This window comes from Sorghum bicolor, chromosome 4 (genome assembly GCF_000003195.3).
Source record: "Sorghum bicolor cultivar BTx623 chromosome 4, Sorghum_bicolor_NCBIv3, whole genome shotgun sequence".
Lineage (NCBI taxonomy): Eukaryota > Viridiplantae > Streptophyta > Magnoliopsida > Poales > Poaceae > Sorghum > Sorghum bicolor.
In genome coordinates this window covers 64,348,129-64,374,858 of record NC_012873.2, presented here as the reverse complement: position 1 = coordinate 64,374,858, position 26,730 = coordinate 64,348,129, and the positions used below count along the sequence as shown (strand labels likewise).

At 43.7% G+C, this 26,730-nt stretch overlaps 5 protein-coding genes across 12 annotated transcripts; 2 read left to right on the top strand and 3 right to left on the bottom strand.

The window, feature by feature from the left end:
* LOC8078901 (pentatricopeptide repeat-containing protein At1g73400, mitochondrial) lies at positions 3,094-8,017 on the bottom strand. 4 transcript variants are annotated; one of them, XM_021459906.1, is made up of 4 exons: positions 6,165-8,017; positions 4,772-4,908; positions 4,032-4,110; positions 3,094-3,957 (listed from the first exon to the last, which is right to left on the bottom strand). In XM_021459906.1, exon 1 carries the CDS (start codon positions 7,880-7,882, stop codon positions 6,227-6,229), a length of 1,656 nt encoding a protein of 551 aa, XP_021315581.1. In that variant the 5' UTR covers positions 7,883-8,017; the 3' UTR covers positions 3,094-3,957; positions 4,032-4,110; positions 4,772-4,908; positions 6,165-6,226. The 4 variants fall into 4 exon arrangements, with proteins under 4 accessions (XP_021315581.1, XP_021315580.1, XP_021315579.1 ...); XM_021459905.1 differs by having other exon boundaries at positions 3,094-3,935; XM_021459904.1 differs by having other exon boundaries at positions 3,094-3,935; positions 4,040-4,110.
* On the top strand, positions 8,110-9,809 carry LOC8075183 (transcription termination factor MTERF8, chloroplastic). Its single transcript, XM_002454537.2, has one exon. It carries the CDS (start codon positions 8,340-8,342, stop codon positions 9,504-9,506), a length of 1,167 nt encoding a protein of 388 aa, XP_002454582.1. The 5' UTR covers positions 8,110-8,339; the 3' UTR covers positions 9,507-9,809.
* LOC8078900 (E3 ubiquitin-protein ligase ATL31) lies at positions 12,677-14,371 on the bottom strand. The gene has a single exon (XM_002452819.2). The coding sequence runs from the start codon at positions 14,354-14,356 to the stop codon at positions 12,983-12,985; it is 1,374 nt and encodes a 457-aa protein (XP_002452864.2). The 5' UTR covers positions 14,357-14,371; the 3' UTR covers positions 12,677-12,982.
* On the top strand, positions 19,741-22,508 carry LOC8075182. 5 transcript variants are annotated; one of them, XR_002452391.1, is made up of 8 exons: positions 19,741-20,034; positions 20,175-20,523; positions 20,625-20,718; positions 21,222-21,343; positions 21,532-21,648; positions 21,738-21,836; positions 21,912-22,248; positions 22,328-22,508. XR_002452391.1 is itself a non-coding variant. In XM_002454536.2 (7 exons), exons 2-7 carry the CDS (start codon positions 20,200-20,202, stop codon positions 21,951-21,953), a joined length of 798 nt encoding a protein of 265 aa, XP_002454581.1. In that variant the 5' UTR covers positions 19,751-20,029; positions 20,170-20,199; the 3' UTR covers positions 21,954-22,508. The 5 variants fall into 5 exon arrangements, 1 of the variants encoding a protein (XP_002454581.1); XR_002452390.1 differs by having other exon boundaries at positions 19,751-20,029; XR_002452388.1 differs by having other exon boundaries at positions 19,751-20,029; positions 20,170-20,523.
* LOC8075181 (membrane steroid-binding protein 1) lies at positions 22,793-25,788 on the bottom strand. The gene is made up of 2 exons (XM_002452818.2): positions 25,308-25,788; positions 22,793-23,739 (listed from the first exon to the last, which is right to left on the bottom strand). Exons 1-2 carry the CDS (start codon positions 25,637-25,639, stop codon positions 22,986-22,988), a joined length of 1,086 nt encoding a protein of 361 aa, XP_002452863.1. The 5' UTR covers positions 25,640-25,788; the 3' UTR covers positions 22,793-22,985.

Below are 26,730 nucleotides of genomic sequence, written 5' to 3'. Positions count from 1 at the left end.
GGGCAGGAGGGCGGGCGCCCTGCCTCTGACCCCTCTCGGCCTCTGCTTTCTTCCCGTGGCTTCTGGAGTCTTCTAGATGTAAGATAATTGCGCGACACGTTAATATCTCTATGTAATCCCGACGTGTGGGCCTTTCTTCCGTATTTTCTGATAACCCCCTGCAGAAATAGACAAATACCAAAACTCGTGGAATTCTGTCAGATAAAACCCTAAGTCTAGATGTTGATTTCATTTGGATCATTTTCTTTGTTTATTTGATAATTAAATTTGATACTTAAGGACCGTCAACAGAGAGGAACAAAGAGTCGAGGATGATAAAGTGAGATGGAGAGGGAGTGAATATATATTTGGGTTATTTTTGACCATACAAACAGTGTGGAATACATACACATACACAAGAGGCCTATAGTTGCTACTTGTTGGAGACGTGTAAAATGACATGATTCAAATAGACACCAAATAGGATTAGTATATAAAATAATGGTAGAGATCTAATTATCCTTTTCTTAAACTGCTAGCAAGCTTACTACTACTCCACCGATGTATTCCTCCATTTTTCAACATAGAAAAGCATATCCATGGACCAGGGACGTTTCCTCGTTTGGGAATTCAAAATTTTCAGAGCGCCATGACCCACACGAGCAGATACACACTCCATCTCCGGCCTAATTTTTTTTTGTGTTTTCCAAGAATCAAACAATTTTAAATATGATCAAATATATAAAATAAGTACGAACATTTTGATACTAAATAAATATTACTCATTTAATCTCCATCTCCGACCTAGAAAAAATGTTTTCCAAGAAACGAACAATTTTAAATATGATCAAATATATAAAAGAAGTACGAACATTTATGCTACCAATAAAATACTCCTTTAATTGTAAGCTGTGAGTCATTTTGACTTTTCTAAATATATAATGTTTATTATATTATTCATTCAGACATAATATATATCTAAATGCTGCAAAAGCAACGTACCTAGAAAAGACACTACAGTTGGAACAAAGAGAGTATTAAATGATTATAAAATATGTTTTTATAGTAAATTTATCTAAAGACAAAAATATTGATATTTTTTTATAAAGTTACTTGGATGTTTAAAAAAATCATATCCCAAACCCAAAATTACGTCCTCTTGGACTGAGGAGGAAGTATTCACGCCTTGTTTAGTTCTTGAAGATTTTTGGGTTAACTACTATAGCACTTTCGTTTTTATTTGATAATTATTGTCCAACCATAAACTAACTAGACTCAAAAGATCTGTCTCGCAAATTATAGGCAAACTCTGTAATTAGTTATTTTTTATTTATATTTAATGCTCCAAGCATGTGTCCAAAAAATCGATGTAATGAGAAATTTTGAAAAAATTTGAGAAAATTCTCTGTGAGCCACTATAAAAGACCGCGATTCCATGTGAGCCATTGAAAAAGTTCAACGGACTCCAGTGCCATTGCTCCAATTTTTTTGCCCTCCATGCCACAGCCGTTAAATTAGGCTCTAACGATGTTAAACCGCAGGTGTGAATAGACAAAAATACCCTTAGATCTAAATATGCCATTACTGTTTTTGAGCATCTTAACAACTTCAAATGAAAAAAAATCAAAACTAGAAAGTTATAGATCTCGTCGAGATCTACAATTTATATATATAAATTATTTTCATTTAATTTCATAAAAAAGATATGTTTTTGATATGGTTAATATATATCTTAGAAAAATCATATGTTTTTGAGATATTGAACGAAGAAAATTTTTATACGAAAAGTATAGATCTCGATGAGATTTATAAGTTTTTAGTTTTGAGTTTTTCCATTTGAAGTCATTAAGATGCTCAAAAAAATTAACAACATATTTACACCTAAAGGTATTTTTGACTTTTTACATCCGCGGTTTGACACTGTTAGAGCCTAATCTAACGACAGTGGCCTGGAGGGCAAAAAATATTTGGAGCAGTGGCACTGAAGTCCGTTGAACTTTTTAGTGGCTCACAAGAAATCATAATTTTTTATAGTGGCTCATAAAATATTCTCTCAAATTTTTTAGAAACTAAGGCCCTGTTTAGTTGCAGAAAATTTTGTAAAATAGTTATTTCGTTCGTATTTGATAATTATTATCTAATTATGAAATAATTGTATAATTAATTATTTTTTATCTATATTTAATGTTCTACGCATGTACCGTAAAAATTGCTGTGATGAAAAGTCTTAAAAAATTTTGCAAAATTTTTGGAATAACACCCCTATACAAGGCCTCGAAACTGGGTCTCGAGTCTTTCATACGGCCAACTGCTGAAAGATACAGTGACAGGTGAGGTACTGCGGAGCATGGCTTCTCCTGGCATGCAACGGGCTACTGTTGAGTGCTCAATCATGCGGGGCACCCGGGCCCCGCCCCGCCACTGTTCAGCCACACCGCGAGCTCTATAGCTCGCTTTTACTCCTGTGCCGCTGCCGCACCGGCGCGAGATGGCTGGCCGGACGGAGGCTCCGGCCGGGGTTCGCCGTCGCACCAAACGCGTCAGGTGGTACACAGGTCACGCCAACGCTTTTTTGAGCTGAGCCGGTGCGTGTGCAATCTGCACCTGCGGAGTGAAATGCACCGCTGTCCGCTGTCATGGTTATGAGTGAACAATGCTAACTATAAAAAAAAATACGGAATTATAAAACAAACAAACGGATTCTTAGCGCTAGCGGTGGCCATCTCTCTCTCTCTCTCTTAATTCGTTTGATTTTCCTGATTCATAAAGTGAGTCTACCTGCACCAATCCCTAGGATTCTAACCACTAGGATAATTTATAAGTGAATATTTTCATGTTAATAAAAATCACCTAGTCACCTAGTTTGGGTATTTTTTTTACTTGCTTGTTTCATCTAAGAGTGAACCACACATAAGTGTTTCTTGAATCTTGATTATGTTTCCTTTTCTAGAGCGATCGATGTCTTTTCCTTCTTTCCTTTTATTTGTGGTGACAGTTAGCAGAAATTATACTCCATCTGAAAAAAAAATAAAAGCAAGGCGTACTGTATTTTATTCCTTTGACTAACAGTTATTCTAATCGCATATTATGTTTTGATAATAAATCACTAACAGCTTCAAAATATGAATCTAATAACATCAATTTCATGTCACGAAAGCTACTACACACCAGTAAGATCGTTACTAGTCAAAGGACAAACGAAAAGCTTTTACATTTCTAGCTGAGGTAGTCCATGAAACGAAATACCCTATCAAAAAACGAAATGCCATAGAACCCCTTTGGAGTGCAAGAGTTCTTTTTTCTATTTCCCACACTTTTCCTGTAAAAACGAATTTCTTCTTCTATTAAATTCCTGTACCATTTATCCCGTTGCTGTGAAATTCCATGTCGCATCGCTTGGCATACAGACAGATTCTAATGGCGAAGACAAAGGTTGCCAAAAGAAAATATACGAGCAGTAAAAAATATGCGGATTTCAGACAGCTGCTTGACGCGGGGAATCATGCATGGCGGACGGCCGGACAGGAACCCTGGCAGAGATATCTTTTCCGTCAGAGCCAGCCATATTTTACCTCGGGACTCATGAAAACCCGCGAACTCCGAAGCGCTCCGCCCGTCCGCCGGGCCCTGCCATGAGGTCTCGACTTCAGAGAATTTCACCTGGGCTCGCTTGATGGCATCCGATGATCCGAAGCTCTCAATTCCAAGGTTTCTTGGCATGGTGCGTTCCAGGTTCTCGGCTGGAGCGAAGGGTACACGCCTACGGCCGTCCTAGGTGCTCACAGGCTCACAGCCTTTGAGCCCTTGATTGCGATTAGTAGGTTACAGCCTTAGGTTTACAGCAGCTGAACAAGGCCCAGGGACAGGAGAGAGAGCCAAAGCCAACGCGGGTCATATGCCTTTGGCAGCTTTCGCCCGATGCCCCGATATGTCTGTTGATGACCAGTAGCCGTCACCTGCAAGTATGGAAGTACCAGCCTGAACTTTAGTTGAGCTTACCAAACTATGTGCATCTAGGATCACTATTAAAAATCAAGTAACCAAATAGATACCTAGTTACCTATACATCATGAGGCAAGCCGGAGAGTATAAAACGACTATCCTTCTACCGCACAAGTGGTCGAATCTTGGCTGTGTTACACAGATGTTAGTGGTGTGCTAAATTTCTTGGTTCGGCAGTAGTAACCACTAATCAGCGAGTCATTGAGTGCTGTAGCCATGAAACCATTTACTAGATTGGAATCTTTAGTTCGACAGTGTAGCCACAATTTTGATGCAGCTGCAGTGCACACACTAAATGTACTACAGTTAGGTCTTCAACTTTAGCCACCAGCCAATTCGACCAAATTTTTGTCATTGACACCCTCTACATGTAAAGCACACTACTAATAGAACAAAGATGCTCTTTAAAACAAAATAAAGTGCAACACCGTCCTATTTTAGTGAAAATGAACTGGATGTTTGACCAATAATAAACAAGCTATCAGTAAAATGTTTCCTTAAGCAGCAGAGTTTGAAACAGCCCAAAATTTGATATTGAGAAACATATAGACAGGAGTTGAGGAAAGTGGTCTTTGTCACATGTTTAATGGCAAAATTTCAGTTCTAGGCTTATACAGTTACATGTTTCATCTGAGTGTAAGGAAGAACAGGGTCCCACATGAACAAGAAGGCCATAAAATAGGTCCTCTTGGGATTCAAACAAAACAAGACTGCAGTTAATAGTTCTGGCGCCAGTGGATTGGTGTATCGTGCACGTCACAACAGTAAATGGGTGGGGTTGAGGGGTTACCTTGTACACGTTTTCTACAATACAAATGCAATGATATTCACTGCACCGGTTCAATTCATCAAATGAATGAGGTCTTGCAATGCTTCTTCCACTGGAATTTGTTCCAACAATACGTGCTGTGGCACACATCAACCACCCTGCACAACGAAATCATGCTTACTCCTGCTCAGCATAAGCAAACTGAAAAGTAAAGGATCCACCTGATAAAAGCTCAGGTATCACCAATTCATAAAATTGCAGTCTGAACCAGCATAAATGCTACCTAGCACCTTCAGATCTTATTATTGCGAAAATTGCTAAATACCTATTGGCTCAACAACTATCCGGTATTAACTCTTTCTTGCCCTAAATTATCAGAACTGGAATTCAAGGAAGGTTCCACTTCCCTCCTGCTTAGATCCCAGAGGGGGATAAGAAAATAAATCTCTTATATATCTGGCAACCTGAGAAGAATTTGGCCATCGGGATCTTGAATAGCTTGGTTACACAAGGCATTCCAAACCATTTGTGTCCATTGCTCAATGATAGTTCGTTGGTGATGTTAGCTCTAAAAAGAGAGTAGAAAAGCTTGGTTGCTTACTTATCTTTCAGCATAGATTAGGTCTTAAAATCAGTGACAGGAACTCACTGAGTCACCTAGCTACTAGCAATTATTCAAACAGACACATCTTTGAAACACCGTGTCCTGGAGAAACCAACTACTAAGCCAATTCAACTTAGTCCAGTAAAATCAACTGTAAAATATCCTTATAACACACTGATAAAAGTTTTCCTATTCAGTACTCTCTCCGGTCATAAAAATAAGTAGTTTTAGGTTTGTCCTAAGTCAAACATTTTTAGGTTTGACCATGATAAGCTAAAAAAACAAAGTTTTGCAGCTAGACACCTCATGATATATATATTAATATTATTTTTTTAGGAAAATGATGGCCAAAGTTTCACCTTGTAAATTCTTTCAATGTCTTAAAGGGCTCTTTTTTAATATATCAGAGGGTAAGCAAAACACATATTGGACTACTGATTAAGGATATAAATAGTGGCATACCAGATTAGTGTCCCAAATAGTAAAAGAAAAGCATCCTACTTCGTATTGGTATTTCTGTACATACATAGATTTCACTGCATTCTTAGCAGGCATTGCACTAGTTTTGGGATGAGAGGTCAAGGTAACAAACAAGTTTAGCAACAGGGTAGCAAGTATAGGAAAAGCTATACAATAAGAGAAGAACTTGATTGAAATATGTTATTTGTTTTGCCACTACAAAATTCAGATGTACTGCAGATTGCATGAACAAATTAAATACCATGTCTAGACCACAATCCAAAGCACATTTTTAATATATTTACCACGAATAGCTGGCAGTAAAATCAGAGAAAACACAGCATCAATTACCTTCGAATAAGCTCCTGATTATCCATGGTAACAAGAAACAACAGCAGGATTTGCCACGACACTCATTTCCTTCTCAGGCTTATGCTCTTCTTCTTCTGAGTGATTGCAAATCGTCTCGACATCGCAACATTGTAAAATCTCCTCATATGCTCTGACAACCGATGTATCGCGCCAAGGTCGCCTACAGCTGATAACCTCAGCATTATAGCATCAAACTTCTTGTATGAAAGTTTCATGTCACGGTTTATAACCTCATCTAGAAGAGAAGTTGCATGTTCTGTTTTTCCGCAATCAAAGAGACCGTCGATCATTATCTCGTAGGTATCAATAGCACGTTGACATCCTCTTGTGTCCATCTCAAGCCATATATCTAATGCTCTATGTGCCTCCCCCATCTCGAAGAACATCACCATCAGCATATTATAGGTATGAACACTGGGCTCACAATGTGCCTCTATCATCCTCTCACAGAGTTCAAGTGCATCATCAGCCTTTCGAAGACTACAAAGCACATTAAGAAAGCAATTGTACGTGACAATGTCAGGAGGAAATCCAGCCCTCCCCATCTCCTCCAACACACGATAAGCAGCATCCAGTTTACCCACCAAGCACATCCCTTCAATCAATTCTTTATAAGTACTCACATCAGGCATACAGCCACAGCTTCTCATATCTGAAAGCAGTTCAAAACACTCCTCCATCCGGTCAGCCTTTGCTAATGCAACAATCATAATCGAATATGTCTTGGCCGTCGGTGATGATATCGTCGACCCCTCAGTCCTCATGAACTCAAACAGCTCCCTTGCCTCTGACACCAATCCAGCACTGCAAAAAGATTCGATGGCTGCAATGTAGGTGAAACTCTCCGGGGTGTGCTTCATCTGAATCATTTCCTCGAGCACCTTCATGGCCTTCTTGGGATCCCTCGCCCGGCACCACCCAAAGAACAGGATACTGTATGTCTCTGCATTACCCAGCAACCTCCTCTTCACGCGGCCGAACACCGCCTCTGCTTCCTTGACCATTCCACACTTGCAGAACGCGTCCAGTAGAACGTTGAGCGCGTCAGTCTCCGGCGGCGTACGCAATCGAACCCGCCGCTTCTTTGCCAGCTTCCTCATGTGCGTGAGATGCTTCTCCGTGTAGGCGCGCAGGATCTCCAGCAGGTCCTCAACCGGCACCGACCTCGTGCCATGGCGCTTCATGTGATCGAGCACGTTGCAGAGAACACCGAACTGGCGGCTCTTGTACCGCGTGCCGGAGAGAATGTCGATGATGTCGTTGTAAGTCGCCGATTCGTGGCTGTACCCATCCTGGTGGGACGCCCAGGCGAAGAACCGGAACGCCAGCTTCTCCTCGTAGCGGAGGCGGTGCAGCACGTCGGCGACGAGCGGGGTAGTCAGCTCGGTGCCCAACGCGTCGAGCGCGGCCTCCGTGCCCTCGTTGGATTCCGCCCCCGTCTTAATCACGGCATCGTAGATCCTATCAGAGAGCGTGGCGTAGCGCTCGTCCTGGAGGTGAGTGGGGAGGATCGTGTGCTCGGAGAAGAGCCGCCGCGCTGGGGGATTGGGTAGAAGGAACCGCGGCGGCAGGGCTCGGGTGGGGTACGGCGGTCGGAAGGAGGGTGGACTGGGGGAGTGTGTGCCGGCGAGGGTTGGCAAGGGCGGGGCCGCGAGAAGGCGGCAGAGATGGCGGAGCCGGGGAGGGAGGTTCATCATGGCGGATTTGGAGGTTGGAGGCAGCCGATGACGAGGGCGTCCCCGGCGATGTCTGCGCTCGCTGTATCGAATGGCCAAATGCGGAGGCGGATGGGCTTCGCCGCGGACAAAACCGAAGCGCAGGTGGACCGAGAGTTTTGTGTTGCCCGCTCGAATGCACAGCCCACCAGCGGTAGCTTGAGCCCAAGAGCCTTTTCCCACTCCGGCTCCCCCTCCCCTCCCTTTTCCCGAGACCGCCGCCGCCACCGCAGCCCCCTCCACCGGCGGCCATCTTCGCCCCTGACACAAACACAAGCCTACCGTTGGTCGTCCACCGCCAATTTGGACGACCACCGAACCACAGCCGCCGCGGGGCCAATCTGTCGCCATGACCTCCCTGTAAACCAACTTGCCCGGCCGACAAAACCTCTCCCGCCGTCCGCGCGTCTCTTCCCCGGCGAGGCGGCGCTCCGTCGCGATGCTGCGCCTTGGACATCATCTCCTGTCCTCCATCCGCACGGCCTCGCCTCGCCACCGCTGCCTCCTCTCCACCGCTACCACCGCCACTTCCCGCGTCCGATTCGTCGCTGAAGAATACCTGGTCACCACCTGCGGGCTCACCCCAGCGCAAGCGGGCAGGGCCTCCAAGAACCTCACCCACCTCAAGTCCCCGGTCCAACCCGACGCTGTCCTCGCCTTTCTCGCAGGCGTCGGCCTCGCCAAAGACGACATCGCCGCTGGAATCGCCAGGTACCCGCGGCTCCTCTGCTCCAAGGTGGACAAAACCCTAACCCCTCGCTTCGCTCAGCTCATCAGCATTGGGCTATCCCCTCCCCAAATCTCCCGCCTCATGGCCATCGTCCCCAACATCTTCGGCGCTCCCAAAATGATTTCCCACCTCCAGTTCTATCTCTCCTTCATGGGTAGCTTCGATCTGCTGCACTCCGCCATCAAGATCAATCGGATCCTCCTCGGTCGGAGCCTTGAGAATGTGGTCAAGCCTAACATAGCATTCCTACAGCAGTGCGGTCTAACTGCCTCTAACAGTTTAGAGTTCCCAATACTGATATCCATGAAGCCCGAGAATGTCAGGGAAAGGGTGGCATGTGCTGAGAAGCTTGGTGTGCCGCGCAATACAGGGATGTTCAAGAGTGCCTTGTGGGCCGTTTGTTGCGTTGGTCCCAACTCCATTGGTGCAAAAATGGATGTCATGAAGGCGACTCTTGGATGCTCAGAGGCAGAGCTGGCTTCTGTGGTGCGCAAGTTTCCCCAAATTCTGAGGATATCAGAAGGCAAGCTGAGTAGCACAATGAAGTTCCTGAAGGTGGATGTTGGGTTGAAGGTTCAGTACATCTTGGGTAGGCCAGCAATACTGGGCTATAGCATGCAGAGGCGGCTGATGCCCAGGCATTATTTCATCAAGATTCTGAAGGCGAAGGGGCTTGTGAAGGAAAACATTGACTTTTATAATACTGTTTGTTTAACTGAGAAGAGATTTGTCCAGAAGTTTATTGATCCTTACAACAAGAGTACTGCAGGGCTTGCAGATGCTTATGCTACTGCTTGTGCTGGGAAAATACCTCATGAAGATGAGGTGCATTTGCAGCAGCATGCTAGGGATACTGAGAAGCAAAGGCAAAGATAGTCGGTCCAGTCTTCTCTGCCAGCCTCTTGCTGAACTATTGTGCAGTTCCTTGGTGCACACCAATTCTTGCAACAGATGCTGCCTTTGTGTGCTGAAATGAAAGACCTATAATTTCAGGTAAGCCATTTTCAGATGGATATAATGATATGTTACTCTGTGCTCTCTGTGTTTCAGGTCTAAATGTTGGCTGTACTTGAATTAAGTTATGTATGAACTTGTCACACTGTTAATTATTTTTTATTTAATCAAATATTTCAATCTGAAGTATGATTCTTATTTCAATATTATAAACAATATTTTCAACTTTGAATGGTTCAAGAATTGCCCTGCAGCGCTTTATGGCAGTGCCCTGGTAAACAGTGTGTTGTGTTCGCTAGCTATAGATATCTCATATCTGGATGCATTTACTTTATCCATGTAAAAGAACACCTAGTTTTGTGGCATGAATTCAGTACCACTATTTTAGTATATTTATTCCAAGGCCTCACTGCCGTCAGTTGGAATTTGATTTTCTTTTTTGGTGAATACAGCTCTTACTTTTGCATAGCCTCCCTCTCTTATGTAAATTAGTTACTCTTACACCTTTGAACTCCCCCTCAGTGCGCGCTGTTCGCTTGAGCTTATCTGCAGACCATTCAGCAGTGTTTTTCTCTCATAATAAATCAGCGAACAGTCCTTCCTCTTTGTTTTAGTTATTACGAAAACAGGGAAATGAATCTATCCTATACCCTTATAGGGTTTCCTATTATTTCATTTTTTTGTTTTGGTTAATGATCCAAACTAAATGAAAACATACTGGGTTGGCTGTGTGTTAAGATCTATAAACTGGCCCCCCATTACTAAGTTCAATCTTTCTTACAGTAGAAAAACTGCTAACATTTCCTTTGCTTGGGCATCGATTTTAATTTTGGTTTCCTTCATCATGGAAATATAGATTGAGTTGGTTATTTGTCCTTGTTTGGTGACTTTTAGGATGTTCGTTGATATCACTATTTGCTATTTGGCTATGCCTCCTTTGGTAGACTTCTGCCTGACAGTCTCAAATTAAAAGCATGAAACATGTGAACATCCAGCAGTCGAACCACTAATGTCTAACTCGGATGGACCCAAACCAGTTTACACAGGAGCTTCTGAAGCATTTCGACCGTACAAGATCCTTCACCAGTCTATGAAATCTGTATTCTTTGCACACTGAGCTCCCACGGTTATTAGCTTTGAGAAAGAGGTTTATACGTCATATAGGAAGATATTCTTTTTTTATTTGTACTATTCCTTTATAGTGGATTAGTGTGCGTTTGTGTTAAGCATCTGCGTATGTACTTATAATTCACAAAAAAGGAGAGAAAATAATCTGCCTGTTAGTGCTCTATATAGAGTTCTATATTTTATTTGTACTATTCCTTTATAGAGGATTATGAACTCCTTTGAAACGCAAGAATTTCACACGAGCCGTATAGAAAGGATCAGCTTGTTGAAGCATTTGTGCATCTGTGAAAAACAAAATGCAAGTTACAATCATTTCCCGTTGAAAATGAAACTCTGCATAAATAGCAAGGAAAAAAAACTTTATCTTTTTTCATTTTCCCGGAACGGAGGAAAAAAGAAAGAAAGTATATATGACGGTGATGAAAAATTGAAACGGACGAAAACTACGTCTTATCCTGAAGCAAAGCATTATGGTTTCCCTTGCTAAATTTTAGCTAACTAAATTTTAGTCACTTTAGTAGTAAAGTTTCAAATATATTGGCTAAAAATAAGCTAAAATAGTTTAGTCTCACTAGTCACTTAAGAGTAGCTAAACTAATTTTAGCTAGTAGAAAGAGAAGCCCTTGGTAGGTTGTCGTCACAAGTGCCAATTCCTTTGATTGTCCAGAGGTTCACTGCATGTTTTCATGATTCGACAGTTCAGCGCCGTGTTGTCAACTTGTAACCAGTTGTATTAACTCCCTTGTCTGAAAAACAGTTGTTTGGTCAGATACGATACAGTAGTTTTTTCGTTTTATTTGATAATTAGTGTTTAATCATAGATTAATTAGATTTAAAATAATCGCCTTGTAAATTACTATCTGGTTATATTTTTAATTTTATAAATAGTCTATATTTAATATTCTATACATATATTTAAACATTGGATAAGATAGGATGTGACGGCACTTAAATTTTACCGATGCAAAGCTCGCTGACTGCCTGCCTCTGGCCTTAACCAGCTTGCTGCCTGCCTGCTTCTCCGTCTCCGTCTAGAGCGTGTGCATGCGGCATGCCCCGTCTTCGTGTGCTTTGCCTGTTTCTTTCTGCACTGCGTGCGCGTAAAAGTCAGGCAGAAGCACATCCATTTCTTCTCTCCTGCCGACCTCTCAAGTTTTTTCTATAGATAACTGCTGACATTCTGGAGGAGGAAAAAGAAATATCTGGGGCATTTGCTAATCAACTCTGAATTTGGCATTTGTTATTGGGACCATCTATTAGGTACTAATCGGTGTCATACTGTACAAATTCGGACAGCACTTGAAATTTTAAACAAACCTTCTTGCAAGAAGAAGCAGATGAATAGAAAGTTTTAACAAAGCTACTTCAGCTTCATTCTGGGCCATGAACAAAGAACATCTGAGTAGCTGACGTACGATGGTTGCAGCCTTTCTTCACTTAGGCCTTGTTTAGTTCACCCAAAAAACCAAAAAATTTTCAAAATTCTCTGTCACATCGAATCTTTCGGCACATGTATGAAGCATTAAATATAGACGAAAATAAAAATTAATTGCACAGTTTAACTGTAAATCACGAGATGAATTTTTTGATCCTAATTAGTCTATGATTGAACAATATTTGCCACAAACAAACGAAAGTGCTACAGTAGCGAAATCCAAAATCTTTTCGCATCTAAACAAGGCCTTACACATTGTTCAGCCATTGGAACATTTGGATCCCATCCAAGCTTACACATATATGGTTGAAAAAAGAAGAGCTCTTTCTTGCGAGTATGGTCAGCAAGCTGAACTTAGTAGTAGTATTTATTTCTTTGATCAATCATGTGCGTTTTGAGGTGGAGCATGTGAATTCACTCCATCGAATTCGCTTCATGATAGTATCCAAAACGTGGTAAACATGACGGCGATATCAGTTCGCAGCAGGGCCCTGATCCTGAAGCAAAATGCATGACAAATCTGGTAAAATGCATACCAACAGAAAGGATCAGCGCTAGGAAGTGAAGCACGAATGCACAACTTGGTAAAGTGCATAGATACAGAGCAGAAAATTCAACTTCTGTTCAGACATCTCTGCCTGTAGGTTACGTTTCTGCTCCTGCACAAAATTGCAAAATAGCATTTGTAAATCTCATGTTTTCAACTTCAACCGAATTTGGAGAACTACCACCCTGTTCCCTGGCCCGCAGATCAAAAGGGCCATTTCTTTCGCGTGTGAAACAAGATCGCTTTCAAGCTAGTTTGTACAAAACGTTCAAATCTGCTGTTCCCATTCTACGTGGGAACCTGCTGCGTAGCTGCTGCCTTCTTCTCCTCGTCCGCCGCTGCCGCCACCTCGCGCGACGCAGCGCCAGCTTTTGCACCGGACCCGCCGCTGCCTCCGATGCGGTCAAGGCGAACGCTCCCTATAGCTGGAACGTCGGCGGCATCAACGGCGGCCACGCGCTTCCCTCTCCCCCTCGTGGACGACGAGGACGACACTTCTCCCAGCTCGGAGCTAACCGTTATCCTCCTGGACGCCGAAAAGAAGGACAGCTTCCCGGAGAACGTCCCCGCCAGAAGCGACTGCCATCTGCCCGGCCGGCCGAGAGGTGCGCTTCGGCCGCCGCGGCTGCTTCCTTCCCCGGCTCTTCGCCCGCGACGCAATTGCATGCTGTGGTGCTCGCCCGCGGCGACCATCTCCCTGCGCACGTGCTCCGGCAGCCGGAGCGTGAACCGCTCCAGGTCGCGGTCGAGCCGGACGGCGAGGGAGTGGCCCGTAGAGTGCGACCGAGCGAGCTGCGTCGGAGCCGGCTTGCGCCCCGACCGCGACCGCACGGCTCGCCGCTGCGTCCCTATCTGCTGCAGCTCCAGTGCCTCCTGCCTCCGCACCTCTTCCTCCGCCTCGGTGATCACATCGATCACCACGGCCACTGGTAGCGGTCCCTGCCCTGACAACGCAGTTTCGCTGGAGATGCTGCTCGCCACTGGAATCGGAGGGAAACTGCCGAGCTCCTCGTCGCTACTGGTATCCTGCTTGTTTGGGTCGAGGTTGCAGCGGCAGACGGGGCAGGTGACGTGGCTGGCGAGCCACTCGCCGATGCAGTCCGGGTGGAAGGCGTGGCTGCACTTGGGCAGGAGCGTGAGCCGCTCCTCGTCCTCGAACTCGCTGAGGCACACCGCGCACTCCAGCGCGCCGCCGCCCTGCTTGCCGACCCGGAGCGCCTTGGCCTCGGCGTACTTCATGGTGGGGAAAGCCTCAACCACCTCGGCGTCGAGCCCGCGCGGCCGCCGCTGCCTCCTCGACCGCGAGATGAAGGCGTCGAAATTGCGCATGGCGCGGTCGTCGCCGTCGGCTGACCTGGCCCCGTAGCCGGTGCAGTGGCGGAGGTAGACGGTGAAGAAGGCGATGAAGACGAACACCGCGACGACGGCGGCCAGGAGCGCGATCATGGCCGTGCTGACGTGCTCCTGCTGGCCGTAGCCATCGTAGCTCGGCTGCGCGCTCGCCGCGGCGACCGCGGACGCGAGGAGCGCGGCGAGCAGCGCATGGCCGTGGCGAGGCATGGGCGTCCTTTCCGCGCGGCAGCCGGCAGTGCAGCAGACTGCAGAGGCGAGAGGGCCCGGGAGACGCGCGAGACCGGGTTGACTAGGCTGACTGCGCAGCATGCAGTGTGGAGCCGGCTATATAGAGGGGATTCCAGGGGAGTTTGAGCCAAAAAGGTCGCGATCCCGCGGCGCTCGGCGGGTATCGCGGAAGGAAGCCGCGGGCAGGTGTGCGCTTTGTTTGGCATGCAGTTTGACTGGCCTACCGTCCAGGTGCTCAGTTCAGAAGCCGCGACCGGGAAGGGCCGTTGGAGTTGGAAGTTTTTTTTTTTTGTGCACTCTGGAATCTGGATTCAACCGCGTGTGCTTATCAGGAATCTACTAAAGGGAGAATGCACATATCAGCTTCAGTTTGGCCACGGGTGAAAAGGGTCAATGCTAAAGCTGGTAATACAATCATCCTATCCACCTTCCGGCCGCTTTATTACGAAAAGCAATTAGTCCTTGTATTTAAAGTTAGAATATAGTCCACTTTAATTTTGTTACAAGCAACACACTACATCCCAGTGACGAAGTTAGAATAAGTTAGAGAAATATATGTAACTTATTTCATATGGGTGCAGATATGATGAAATAGAAGTTATATTCATACTTTTCACATTTTTAGGGTGTACCTTTGCAAACACCCCCCCCCCCCCTCTATGATGTGGTTAATATAGCTTCACCCCTGTTATAGGCTAAAGGTGAAATAATAAATCCTCTAGTCTTTGAGATGAGGTGATGCATTATGAGTTTATCTTATAAATTTAAGTAGCCACAAAGTATTACTCCCTCCAATTTAAATTATAAGCCATTAAAGTTTTTCTAGGTATCGTAAATTTTTTTACTACATACGTAGATACATTTCGGGTGTGGGATGCTCGTTTAACTTTTGCATTCATCTTGTTCCGTATTTAGCTGGACGGTCTCAGCCTAGAAAGTGAAAAGAACGAGATCTAGAAAGAATTTCTACATTATGTTTAGATATATAATAAAATTATAAATCTAAAAAAGTCCAAACGACTTTCAATTTAGAATTTGAAGACGGGATGAGTAGGTGGTGGTTCAAATCATCATATTCCCTTCACAAAAATTAAAATTTGAAAAAAAAAAGAAATAAAAAGATGATAGACCACCCTGTTTTTCAAAACAACCATCACATATTAACCGCTTGTAAAACCAAAGTAAACCCGGTGACGGATCGACCAGGCGAGGTTCTGGAATTCCGGTATGGACATCAGACTTCAAACCACTTGACTTCTCCTACGACAATGACGCCCTGTTCCGTCAACGTCAGTCGACACGGCAGGCTCGGCCGAAACCAACCGGATTACCCAGACGTACGAAGGGTTGAGATCCGATCTGACCCGTTGCCACGGCGGACGAGAGGACACGAGTACAGATAGGGATCGGCGTCAGCCCAGTCTACGCGCTGTCCAGCTGCGCCATGCCAGCAGCCAGCCTGCCGCTACTCGGCTACTGTACTGTACTCGCCAGTTGCCTAGTGGACCCAGTGGCCGCGTGCGCGCAGCCGAACCGAGCCGAGACCGCTCGAGACGGCAAGCGAAGGGTCCAGCCATACTCGCTCGCGCGGACCCGGTCTGGGACACGGACTGCGACTCCGCGAGAGCGACTCGTGCCCGCACACGTCGCCCGCCGTGGGCGCGCGCATGCACGGACCACTTGTCGATGGGGTCCTCAGCCAGCCGACGTGCGTCACGTCGGCACCACTGGCTCTCCCGGCCCTCGTCCCGGCGTGCCGCCTCGACGGTTTCACGCGCAACAGCGACCTAGCATGGTCTGCCAGGTGTGGTTTGAGGAGTGAAAGGCAGCGGCTCCCGGCACTGGGCGGTGCAACGGACAAACGGGAGAACAGTGGCCCAAAGAGCGACGAGGTGTTACGTGTCACGAGGAGGTAGGTACACATAGCACATCGGTGAATTTTAGGAAGTGTTTTGACGTTTGCTCAACTGTACTCCACCAGTACTCCAAGGAATTTGTTGTCTCGATTCCACGTCGGATCCCTCAGGTTCGGCGTCTCCGGGGAGTTCTGCGGTTGACCTGGATGGAGGATCACGTTACGTGCACGGAGAGTTTACCTGCGGATTCTCCAATCTGGCGCGTTCATTATCGTCTGCTAAACGAGCGATGAGCATGGCGACGGATGACATAGTATTAAATGAATTTAGAGACTCTAGGGCGTTGTTGCTCTTGTTTAGAGGCCTTGTTTAGATACACCCAAAAATCTAAAATTTTACAAGATTCTCTGTCACATCAAATCTTACGGCACATGCATGAAGTATTAAATATAGATAAAAAGAATAATTAATTGCACAGTTTACCTATAAATCACGAGACGAATCTTTTAAGCCTAGTTACTCCATAATTAGACAATGTTTGTCAAATAAAAACGAAAATGCTAAGTGTCAAAATCCAAAAAAAAATTGCATCTAAACAAGACCTAAGTATTACATTCCAGTAGGCTTAAACCAGCTAAATGTTAAGGTGGAAGAGAGAGAGAAAGAGAGAAAATAAAAAACAGGCTGTAAGTTTACAGCCGCCCAGATACAAAAATCAAGAAAGTTTATGAGAGAGACAAGTGGACCATATATTAATAGTGATGAGCTAACCACTATATGAGTGGGCTGCAAAAATTTGTCTAGAAATCTTACAGCGAGCAGCCGGCTATATTATTAGCCTTGCTCTTAGTTGCATCTAAAATCCAAAAACTTTTTAAGATTCTACATCACATCAAATCTTGTAGCACAACATTAAATATAGATAAAAATAACTAATTATACAGTTTGTCTGTAATTTGCGAGACAAATCTTTTGAGCCTAGTTAGTTCATGGTTGGACAATAATTATCAAATACAAACAAAGTTTGACGTCCACCCCAAGAACTCAAAAAATTTTAAGATTCCCTATCACATCGACTTCTTTGACACATGCATAGAGCATTAAATATAGATAAAAAATAACTAATTGCACAGTTTGCGTGGAATTTGCGAGACGAATCTTTTGAGCCTAGTTAGTCTATAATTGAACAATATTTGTTAAATATAAACGAAAGTGCTATAGTAGCTAAACCCATTTTTTTCACCAACTAAACAAGGCCTAGGACTTGGAAGGAAGACCACATGCATTATCGTGCAGCTTGTTCGCTTAAGATTAACTACTACTAATACAGAAAAGCTCTACGCTGACAGTGAAGTATAATTTTTACATGTGGTTTTAATTAAAAACCGCCTATGAAAAGAAATCAGCAGTCCTAACTCAAAAATAGTGAGTGGACTGGAGGTTTTCTTAAAAAATCGCTAGTATAACTAATGATTTTTTTAAGAAAACTACTAGTGAAAATAGATGTGCACAGGCAGTTTTTCTAACAAAACCACCTATAGAAATCATGTATTTCTACAGGAGGTTTTTTTAAAAAACCACTACTAAAAATCAAATTTCTAACGGAAACCATCTCTAGAAATAATCTAAAATTATTTGTTCTTTGAGTTTTCTAAATGAACTCGTATAAAAAATTTGCCAAAATATATGTCGAAAAGTTATAAAACTTTATAGTTGATAAATTTTTATTTGAAATCATCTAGTCATCAAAAACTACGTTCGAATTTGTTAAGTTTGAAATTCAATTTTTGCAAATTACCTCGAATGGAGAAACTACCAATATAAAAGTTGTAGATCTTGAAAAGTTATGTAACTTTGTAGTTGACAAGTTTTTCATTTGAATCCATTTAAGGCCCTTTAAGTGTGACAAGCTCTCGCAAGGACCCTCTAACAAGCTGTGACAAGGGTCATGCAGTTGTGACAAGCTACGATCGGGACTCTATAACTGTTACAAGCTATGACAACGGTCCTGTTAGTTGTGACAAGTTAGCAATCGGTTGGGGCCTCGTTTAGTTCCCATTTTTTTCAAAATAAACACTGTAGTATTTTTTGTTTGTACTTGACAAATATTGTTCAATTAGAGCAACTCCAACCATTATGCAAATGGACTGGGCATTTATCAAAATGCATAAAACTTCAAAAAAAAACCCCTCCAATCGTTATGTATTTGGACTTTGTATTTTACATAGCTATGCATTTGGAGGGAAAAACTTGGCATATATGCCAAAGGAGTCCGGCTATGCAAATAGAGATCACGGAATTGTCGGTTCCACCTCGCGGGCTTTTTTCTTCCCTTCGCGCGGTTTCCCTTCGCGCCGCCACCACTTCGCGCGATAGGAGAAGCATCGCGCGTCCTCCTTTGTCAGCTTCGCGCGCGCGTTTGGACGAAGCAGCGCACAACGGAACGGGAGATCGGTACTGCGAACGGGAACGACGAACTGCGCAGCTCACTATCGGTACTGCGCGGCTGTTTGGCGCGGGAATTGGTGAATGGGAGACGACGGCGGGCTGTTTGGCGTGGGATCGATTGGCCGCGCGGGAAGGAGTGCCGCGAAACAAAATTTTCGAGAAAAAAAAGAAGATGGACTTAGTATTTTGCATAACGGTTGGAGATCACCCGATTTTAGCCTTGCCATTTTCATTTGGGGGTTTGCAATTTGCCTCAAATGCATAACTTCAAATGCATAATGGTTGGAGATGCTCTTATGGATTAACTAGGCTCAAAAGATTTGCCTCATAAATTACATACAAACTATATAATTAGTTATTTTTTAATATATATTTAATATTATTATGTATGTGCCACAAGATTCGATATGATAAGAAATTTGAAATTTTTTACAAATTTTTTTAGAACTAAACGAGACCCTTGATTTTGCATGTGTGTGGTTTGGCTTCGTCGAGTAAGCCTGGACAAATTACCCGATACCCATTACCCGTATCCGGACCCCAATTACCTGAATCCGAGGTACCCGATCCTAAATTCGGATAGCGATTTTTATTACCCAAAATTAGTTTAGGTAATTCGGGTAATATCTCCCGGTACCCGAACTACCCGAATTACCCAAATATTTGTCTATATCTTTGTATTTATCATGTGTTGTTAGTTAAATATTAGAACTTATCAATTTATTAGAACATAATTCTCTTTGTTTGAACAAGTGACACTAATATATTATTCTCTACAAAAATGCTATTGAAATTCTATACAAATTGCTGCTGAAATTATATATAAATTGCTATTGAAATTTTATATAGTGTGTTGTTTTTTGAAAATTTGGGTAAATCGGGAATACCCGAACCCGTACCCGAATTATCGGGTACCCGAAATTATGAATAGTGTTTAATATCGGATACCAATTACCCGACTCCAACAAATCGGGTAAACCCGAATGCCCCGGCTTGGGAGAGACTCTGTACAGTGGTTCGTTTGCACAGGCTCGCCTCGTACTCGGGCTCGCCACGACGTTTCGCCGTGTTTTGGATGGGCCGCGCGACGCTTTGCGTTTGTGGACGACGTTCCGTGCATAGCCCACAGGAGTTAATACACGGGCGGGCTCACGTTTCGCTGGCCCAATAATGACCCATCCTTCTCTTGCTCCGCACGCGTGACGGCGACGGCGACGACGAGACGAGAGGATTCCGGCGAGAAGAGAGACGGGACAGCGGGAGTGGGGAAGAAGAACATTTCCGGTTCAGGGGAAGGAGAGACACTCGCTTCCACCTCCTGCTGTCCTGCGGCGTGATTCGGGCAATCGGGCTCTGCCGCTCCTTCTCTCCTCCCAGCATCCATCGCCGCCGCTTGAGCTCTGCGGCTCTGCCTCCACTCCACGGCTCCACTCACCTACTACAGCTACAGGTGAGGTGATTCTCTCCTCTCCCCACTCACCATCATCCGCCAGTCAGCGACGGTTCTCTGGGGAGGACAAGTGAATCTGCCGCTGAGTGAGAGCAGCTCGTTGGTTCATCGGTTCATAGTATCTGCTACTGACCGTGCAGTGCAGTCTCCTGGGCCGGAACTAGGAAGGCATGCTGAGTGGCCACGCCGTGACACTGAGCGAGAGGAGCGCCTCCGGTACGCGCTTGATCGAGGATGTAGCGCGCGAGGCAGGAGATGAAGAGGAGGAGGCGGACGCCGCCGCGAGGGTTGTGTACCGGGCCTCGTTCCAAGAGCTGATGCCCAACTACCTTCAGTACGACACCATCATCTGGGCACTCATATCCCTGCTGCTTGTCCTGGCGTGGGGGATCGGGCTGCTCCTGCTTCTCTACCTCCCGTACAAGAGATACGTGCTGAAGAGGGACATCCTGTCCCGCCAACTCTTTGTCACCGAGAATAAGATAGTCTACAAGGTAATGTTAAACCTGTTGTGTTTGAGTCTTGATTGGTTTGTTGGTTGTGCTGGAGTTCTCACTTCTCAGATTAACGCTGAATGGGTGTGAAATTTTCGCAGGTGACTAGGCCTTCGTACTGGCCATTCATGGGGACAGTTAAGAAAGAGATTAAAGTACCTCTCCATTTGATTCTTGATGTTATAATTGAGCAAGGTACATAACTGTGTAGTTCCTATTTTGATTTCATCTATTCGCAACTTCTTGTTTATGCTAACCAATACGACAAACCAATCTCTACATTTTACTAAGCTGAAAATACTTTATGGTCCCTTTCTGCATTGTTTATGATTGATATGAAGTTCTGCTAGCACCAGCATTTGTTTTTCCTAATTCATCTATATACTGCATTTTTTCTCGCAACAATGCAGGAGAGCTGTGCATACCTATATACCCAGACTTGATGGAAAGCTTAATTCAGTTATCTACTTCAACCAGGCATTGGTTCTTTGTAAAAATTCACTGAATATTCAAGGAGAAAACAACCACTGATGGACATGTTAATACATTTTACTTATCTAAAAGTTAAGGGAATATATGCCTATCTTACACTAGTTCGTATCTCATGCATAAACTTGAACAGAAAATTGTGAAATGGCCTTCTTTAAAAGTTAGAACTGTATGTTTGTACGCTTCTGATAAAAGGATCTATTATGCAGGCTGTCTACAATCTGCTTACAGCTTATACACATTTAGAATAGAAAGCATAGCCCATGGGAAGCCTGCTCCAGTGGATGAACTGCAATTTCATTGTGTCCATAATCCAGATTTTCTAAGAAAGGTGATTGCTCTGTGCTACTGCTTGCAGTGGACCTTAAAAGGTGTATTTTATTTTTACACCTGTTAATCTGTTTTACCATCTTATATCCACAGTAATCCTTTCACGGTTGAAAATAACATTTCGTTTTTGGACTTCTCCAATCACCTCTTAGCTGATTGTTTGCTGACATCTGTTTCTATTTTGTGAAGGTTATAATCAGAGAAGCTTCCAGGAGTATCAGAGAAGTCCAAAGTTGGAAAACTACATTGTACTCTGAGGAAGGCCCTTCTCATGTAACTAGTGGATTACACTCACCTAGTGCAAAGGTATGCCCTGGTCATATGTTTGGTTGAACTGAAATTTATTTGCTCTTGCTGGGTGTCCATGATTCTAACGGTGGAATTACTATTTGCAGGTCAAAGATTCCCCAATCCACGCTGCCCTTTATTCTAAGGGTAAACTTCCTGACAATATAGTGCTCCATAAGATTGAAGAACTTAGTCGATCAGTGAAGGTAGGGGACTTATTTTTTGTATCATTTAATTGCTGGTGATAGCTCAACATCCTCTACTGCCTTTTGTTTATGCAGAATCTTGAGTCTCTACTCGTAGGATCACAAAGAAGAGAATGATCTGATATTCGATTAACACATATCTGATATCATCTTCGACAATTAACTTTCAAATCAAACATGGAAAGAACAGGAGGAACAAGCGGAATATATGAACTCTGTCTTCTATTTAGTCCTGCAAACACCATGGGAAATTGCAATACTGCTCATGCCGAGAATGAGCTTCTAGTTTGGTGCAAGTTTCACAAGTTATCTGTTGTACATAGGTCGTGCTAGTTCTTCCAAGTTTCACAATTTGATGTTCAAATAATTATAGAATCAATGGTCTTGGATCACGAAGTAGATCAACGTACATGTAAGCTTGTTTATCATGTAAATTCCAAAATGGTATTTGCTGCCAATATGTCATGGCTGATGTGAATATTATTTTTCAGGCTTTTATTTGGTCACTGATGTAGAAGCATAAGATGTTTGAATATGAATCATTGAAGATATGTGCAAGGTTGCACCTGCTGAACTCGTGCTGAAGCTTGGAGTGATAATTGAATTATCGTTTGTATAGAATGGATTGTGACCAATAAGAGGTAAAGTCATTTTTTTAGTTTAAACAGATCATTCGGAGGTGTAGAACTGCATTCTTGGCCCTAATGCTTGTCCTAACTTGATTAATGCCCCAACTGATAACCAATCAAGTATCTACCCAAAAGATCTTGCTTCTCGTACCATCCAGGCTAAATTCAAATGATGTTACATGTCCGTGAGTTTATATCCTTAGCTATAGTAACCAAATGCATAAAATCAATATTCAAAATGCTGATTACATCTTTTCCAGGTGATACTATCATACTAAACAAGATTTGCAAATACTTACATGTAAAATACTAACTTAAGAGCTTGCATAATTGGACCCAATGTGAATGACAGTTTTCCTTCCTCAGAGTGTACATTCATTATTATTATCATTAGTTTAGTTTAAATGTAATTGTACTCCATACAAGAATTCATAACTGAATTCTGGCCACAATGTGCATTACACTCTATTATGTTAACTGGCTCAGACGGCCAGAAAGCTTCCCAGCAACAGCGGCAACTCTATGCATTATTAACCTCTACATCTGAAGTTTCTTTTGGGTTCTCCTCACCATGTTGATAGCTGGTTACATCCTTTTCATCTTCATTCCGTATTTCCTTTGGTTGCTTAGCATCTTCATGACTGGTTGTGTTCTTTAATTCTATGGCATCTGCTGCTTCTTCTGGCTTCACTGTTGCACCTTCAGGTTCACATGTATCTTTCCCATCTACTACCTGAGGTGTTTCCTTTGGCTCAACGGCATCTTCAATGCTTCTCCTGTTCTTTACAACTGCGTTTGGTGTTCCCTCTGGCTTCTCCACTGCATCAACTTGGCCGATTGTATTTGTCACATCTGAATCTGGCAATTCCTTTGCCTTCTCCTCTGTATCTTCATGGCTGCTTGTGTTAACGTCGACATCAGGTGATTCCGCTATCTTCTCTGCTACACTCCCTTGGTCTGTTATTCCAGTTTCATTTGGTTCTGGCACATTGTTGCTTTCGGTAGTACTAGCGTCTATGTCTCTTTCAGTTGTCACAGCGTTCCTTGCAGTATCATCTCCCTCTGAGAGTGGAACAGTCTTCTTGATTATTCCAACTGTAACATACTTGCTCTTGAATTTGTGCTCCCATTCTTGCAAGGCCTCGACCTCGAACGGACCTAACCCCGAAATGTCACCAGTTAAGTCACTTGCTTCAAACGACATCTTTGCCAAAGCCCTACTCGCGTCTCTGCCAGCGAACAATGCGTACGGGCCACCAGGTCCATAAAATATCCTGCGAAAGGAGATGAAATTGGAAGATGAACATGTTGCAACTAGGAACATACTCATGAACACTACTGGTTCCTGTAAATTGTAAAATCAAGTGGGAAAATAGTGCTCGATATGGAAGGATAAGAAATGAATAATGTGAGAATCCAAACAATGGAGAAGTCTTGACATAGAATATCATCCAGAACCAAGTACTATAATGGTTTCTGGCTGACCATCTAGTCCTTTTCAAGCCATCAGATATGCTGTCCTTTATTATGGATCTTCTAAAAGAGAAAATGACACCTCTTTTGTATGGTCTCAGTTATTGTCAGGTCTGGTCCGCCTAGCGGAACTTTGGGCCGCTCAGTCCCTTGTATGTTTTAAGATCTAAGCATTATGGTGAATACGAAGGCTAGGATACATTTATTCCGTAATCTAAATAAAAGGATAATGACACCTGATTTTCCCCTTGAAGGTCAGATCATTTGATTAGAACAGGAATCAGCGGAATTTTCTAAGGTGAGATAGGTATAATACCATATGAGCGATCTACAGTTGCAATGGAAAATAACTGAGCTAACAATAGCTGAATGCGTCTTGCTGAATTTGGTGACTTGAAGCAATCTCGTTCACATGAGAAATGAATTTATTTGGGACTGACCAAGATCTAGAAACCGCTAGCACGGTCAGCAGATACGTATCGTCAAATTAACATAAACGCTTCCAGACCTTTGTCATTTCACACTAGTCGGATAAAATGCTATTGCTAAGAACATCGGAACACAATCCAGTTCTAATTTTACCCTAGTCAAACTATCTAAAGTTTGACCTAATTATAGAAAAAAGTATTAATATCTGTGAACGCGAATATATATGCTATGTAAATATATTCCATAACAAACCTAATTATACTTTTGGTATCGAAATTCATAGTGCTTTTCTCATATAAATTATCTTGTTGCGATCCTATGAGTCAGTTGGATTAAAACCTTAGATTTGTACTAGTGCCACGATGATTGAGTCAAACGTTCTTCCGAATAAGAACTGCCTGATTACCATTTATTGAAAGAGAAAATAGTTATCTTTTGAGCAAAGAAAATTAGAAAAAAGAAATTCATTTTTTATTAGGGATCACTTGAATTTTATCAAGAGCCGCGTGGCGCTTGAGCATCCTTTATAAAACAATTAGTTTCCCTTGTGTTCGCTTGAACTTATCACCGAATCTGTCAACTAATAGTGTTTTTCTCTCATAACAAATTAGCGAACAATATTTTCAGCCATAACTTTTTAATCAAGCAAACATAAATTTCTCCTGCAGTTTTTGGCAAAAGCTGGTTCCAGTTCTACATGCTTTTGCCGACGTGGAGATTATTGCTAACTGAAATTACGACTTAATTTTCTAGTCCAACCGTTTTCGGTTTGCTAATTTGTTTTTTCAGTAATATAAAGATTAATTGAAGACTCCTATATGAACCATTTTATTTTTTTAAAGTAGTACTCCGTACTAAAGATTCTATGAGAGTTATAGCTCAGTTCCAAGTTTTTTCCCATGAGAAACAAAATCAAACCAAGAAGCTAGAAAGCATGTACCTGCTCTGCGTGACGTCGTAGATTTGGCCCTTGATGGCCATGAGCAGCGGTTTGTTGGGGTCGGACCCATCGTAAGCTCGCAGCTCCTCCTCCGTCACCTCGCCGAGCTGCACCGGCGGCGGCAGTGGTTCGAACGCCCTCTCCTCCTCCTCCGCCGCCGCCACCTCCTGCCTCGTCGACGACGTCTGCGCCGGCCGCGCGAGCAGTCCTGAAATCGCGACGTACAGCGCCGCGGCCACCGCCACGGCCGTGAAGAACGCCGCAGGAGTCATCCCAGTGTACGCCGCGACGGCCGCCGTCGCCGCATCCCACCACTCCGCCGCCATCGCCATGGATGGAGCAAGAACCGGCCGGAAAAGGGGAGAGGGAGAGGGTGTAGTGTAACCGACAGAGTAAGGTGGAGGGAGCAGCAGCGCGAGGGAACAAGTGAAATGGGACGCGCGAACCGTGCGCCTTTTTTTTTTTCTTTTTTTTTTTTTTTTTTTTTTTGCAGAGGGCGTTGGGGGACAGCGGGAGCACCGCGCGGTGGATGGGACTTGGGCGGTGCGCCGGGGTCTATGACGGTGGTGACCAGACGGGAGCCGGCGAGTCACCGTCGAGAGGGACTTGCAACCGCGCGGTTTTCTGCATCTTTTCAGTTTTGGATTCACCAGCCAGTCTCCCTCCCTGTCTCTCTCCAAGAAAGAAGCGGAGAAAAAAAAAGAACCAGATTCGGAGAATGGAGAACCGGAGATAGGTGTGCAGTCAAGTGACGTTTTCTGGAGAAAAAAAGTCATGTCACATTGTCGACAAGTCGATATGAAAAATTAGGAATCGTGTGGTTTCTCTTTCTCTAACATCGAAGGAACATCAAGCTTTGGTGTGTGCCGGGTGAAAGCGATATTTTTTTCGATTGGTGGGCTGAGGGAATCACATTATTGGGCTTTAGGAACCGTTTGTGAGGGAACCTGAGCCCACTATGCTGTGCAATCACACAGCCCAGTAGCCAGTGCGCCTGGAAACCTTATGCCGTTTGGGCCATTTTCAAGCGAACAGGCTACTAAGGCCCTGGCAGAGCTGTTGTCAATAATAATAAAAAAAAGATGGCAGAGCTTCCGAAGCTAATATATCCAGCAGCAGGAGCTTTGCCGAACAATTTTTTTTAGATAAAGCAATTTTTATTCCGGCCTCTGCAAGAGTTTTGCACTCAACCATTCATTATTACAACGTTTCAACCACAAAATGATGTAGAAAAGCTCACAAAAAGCCTCAAAAGTATGGGAAAATGTATAGATTAAGCTCTAAGCCTATTAGACAATTCTTTTGAGAGAAGTGATTCTCTAAAATGAACTAAGAGGTTGGAAGCTGAAAGTAGCTCTTCATCATGGTTTTGAGAGCTTATACTAAAAAAAAATCAAAGAGAACCACTTTAGTCATCCGTAGC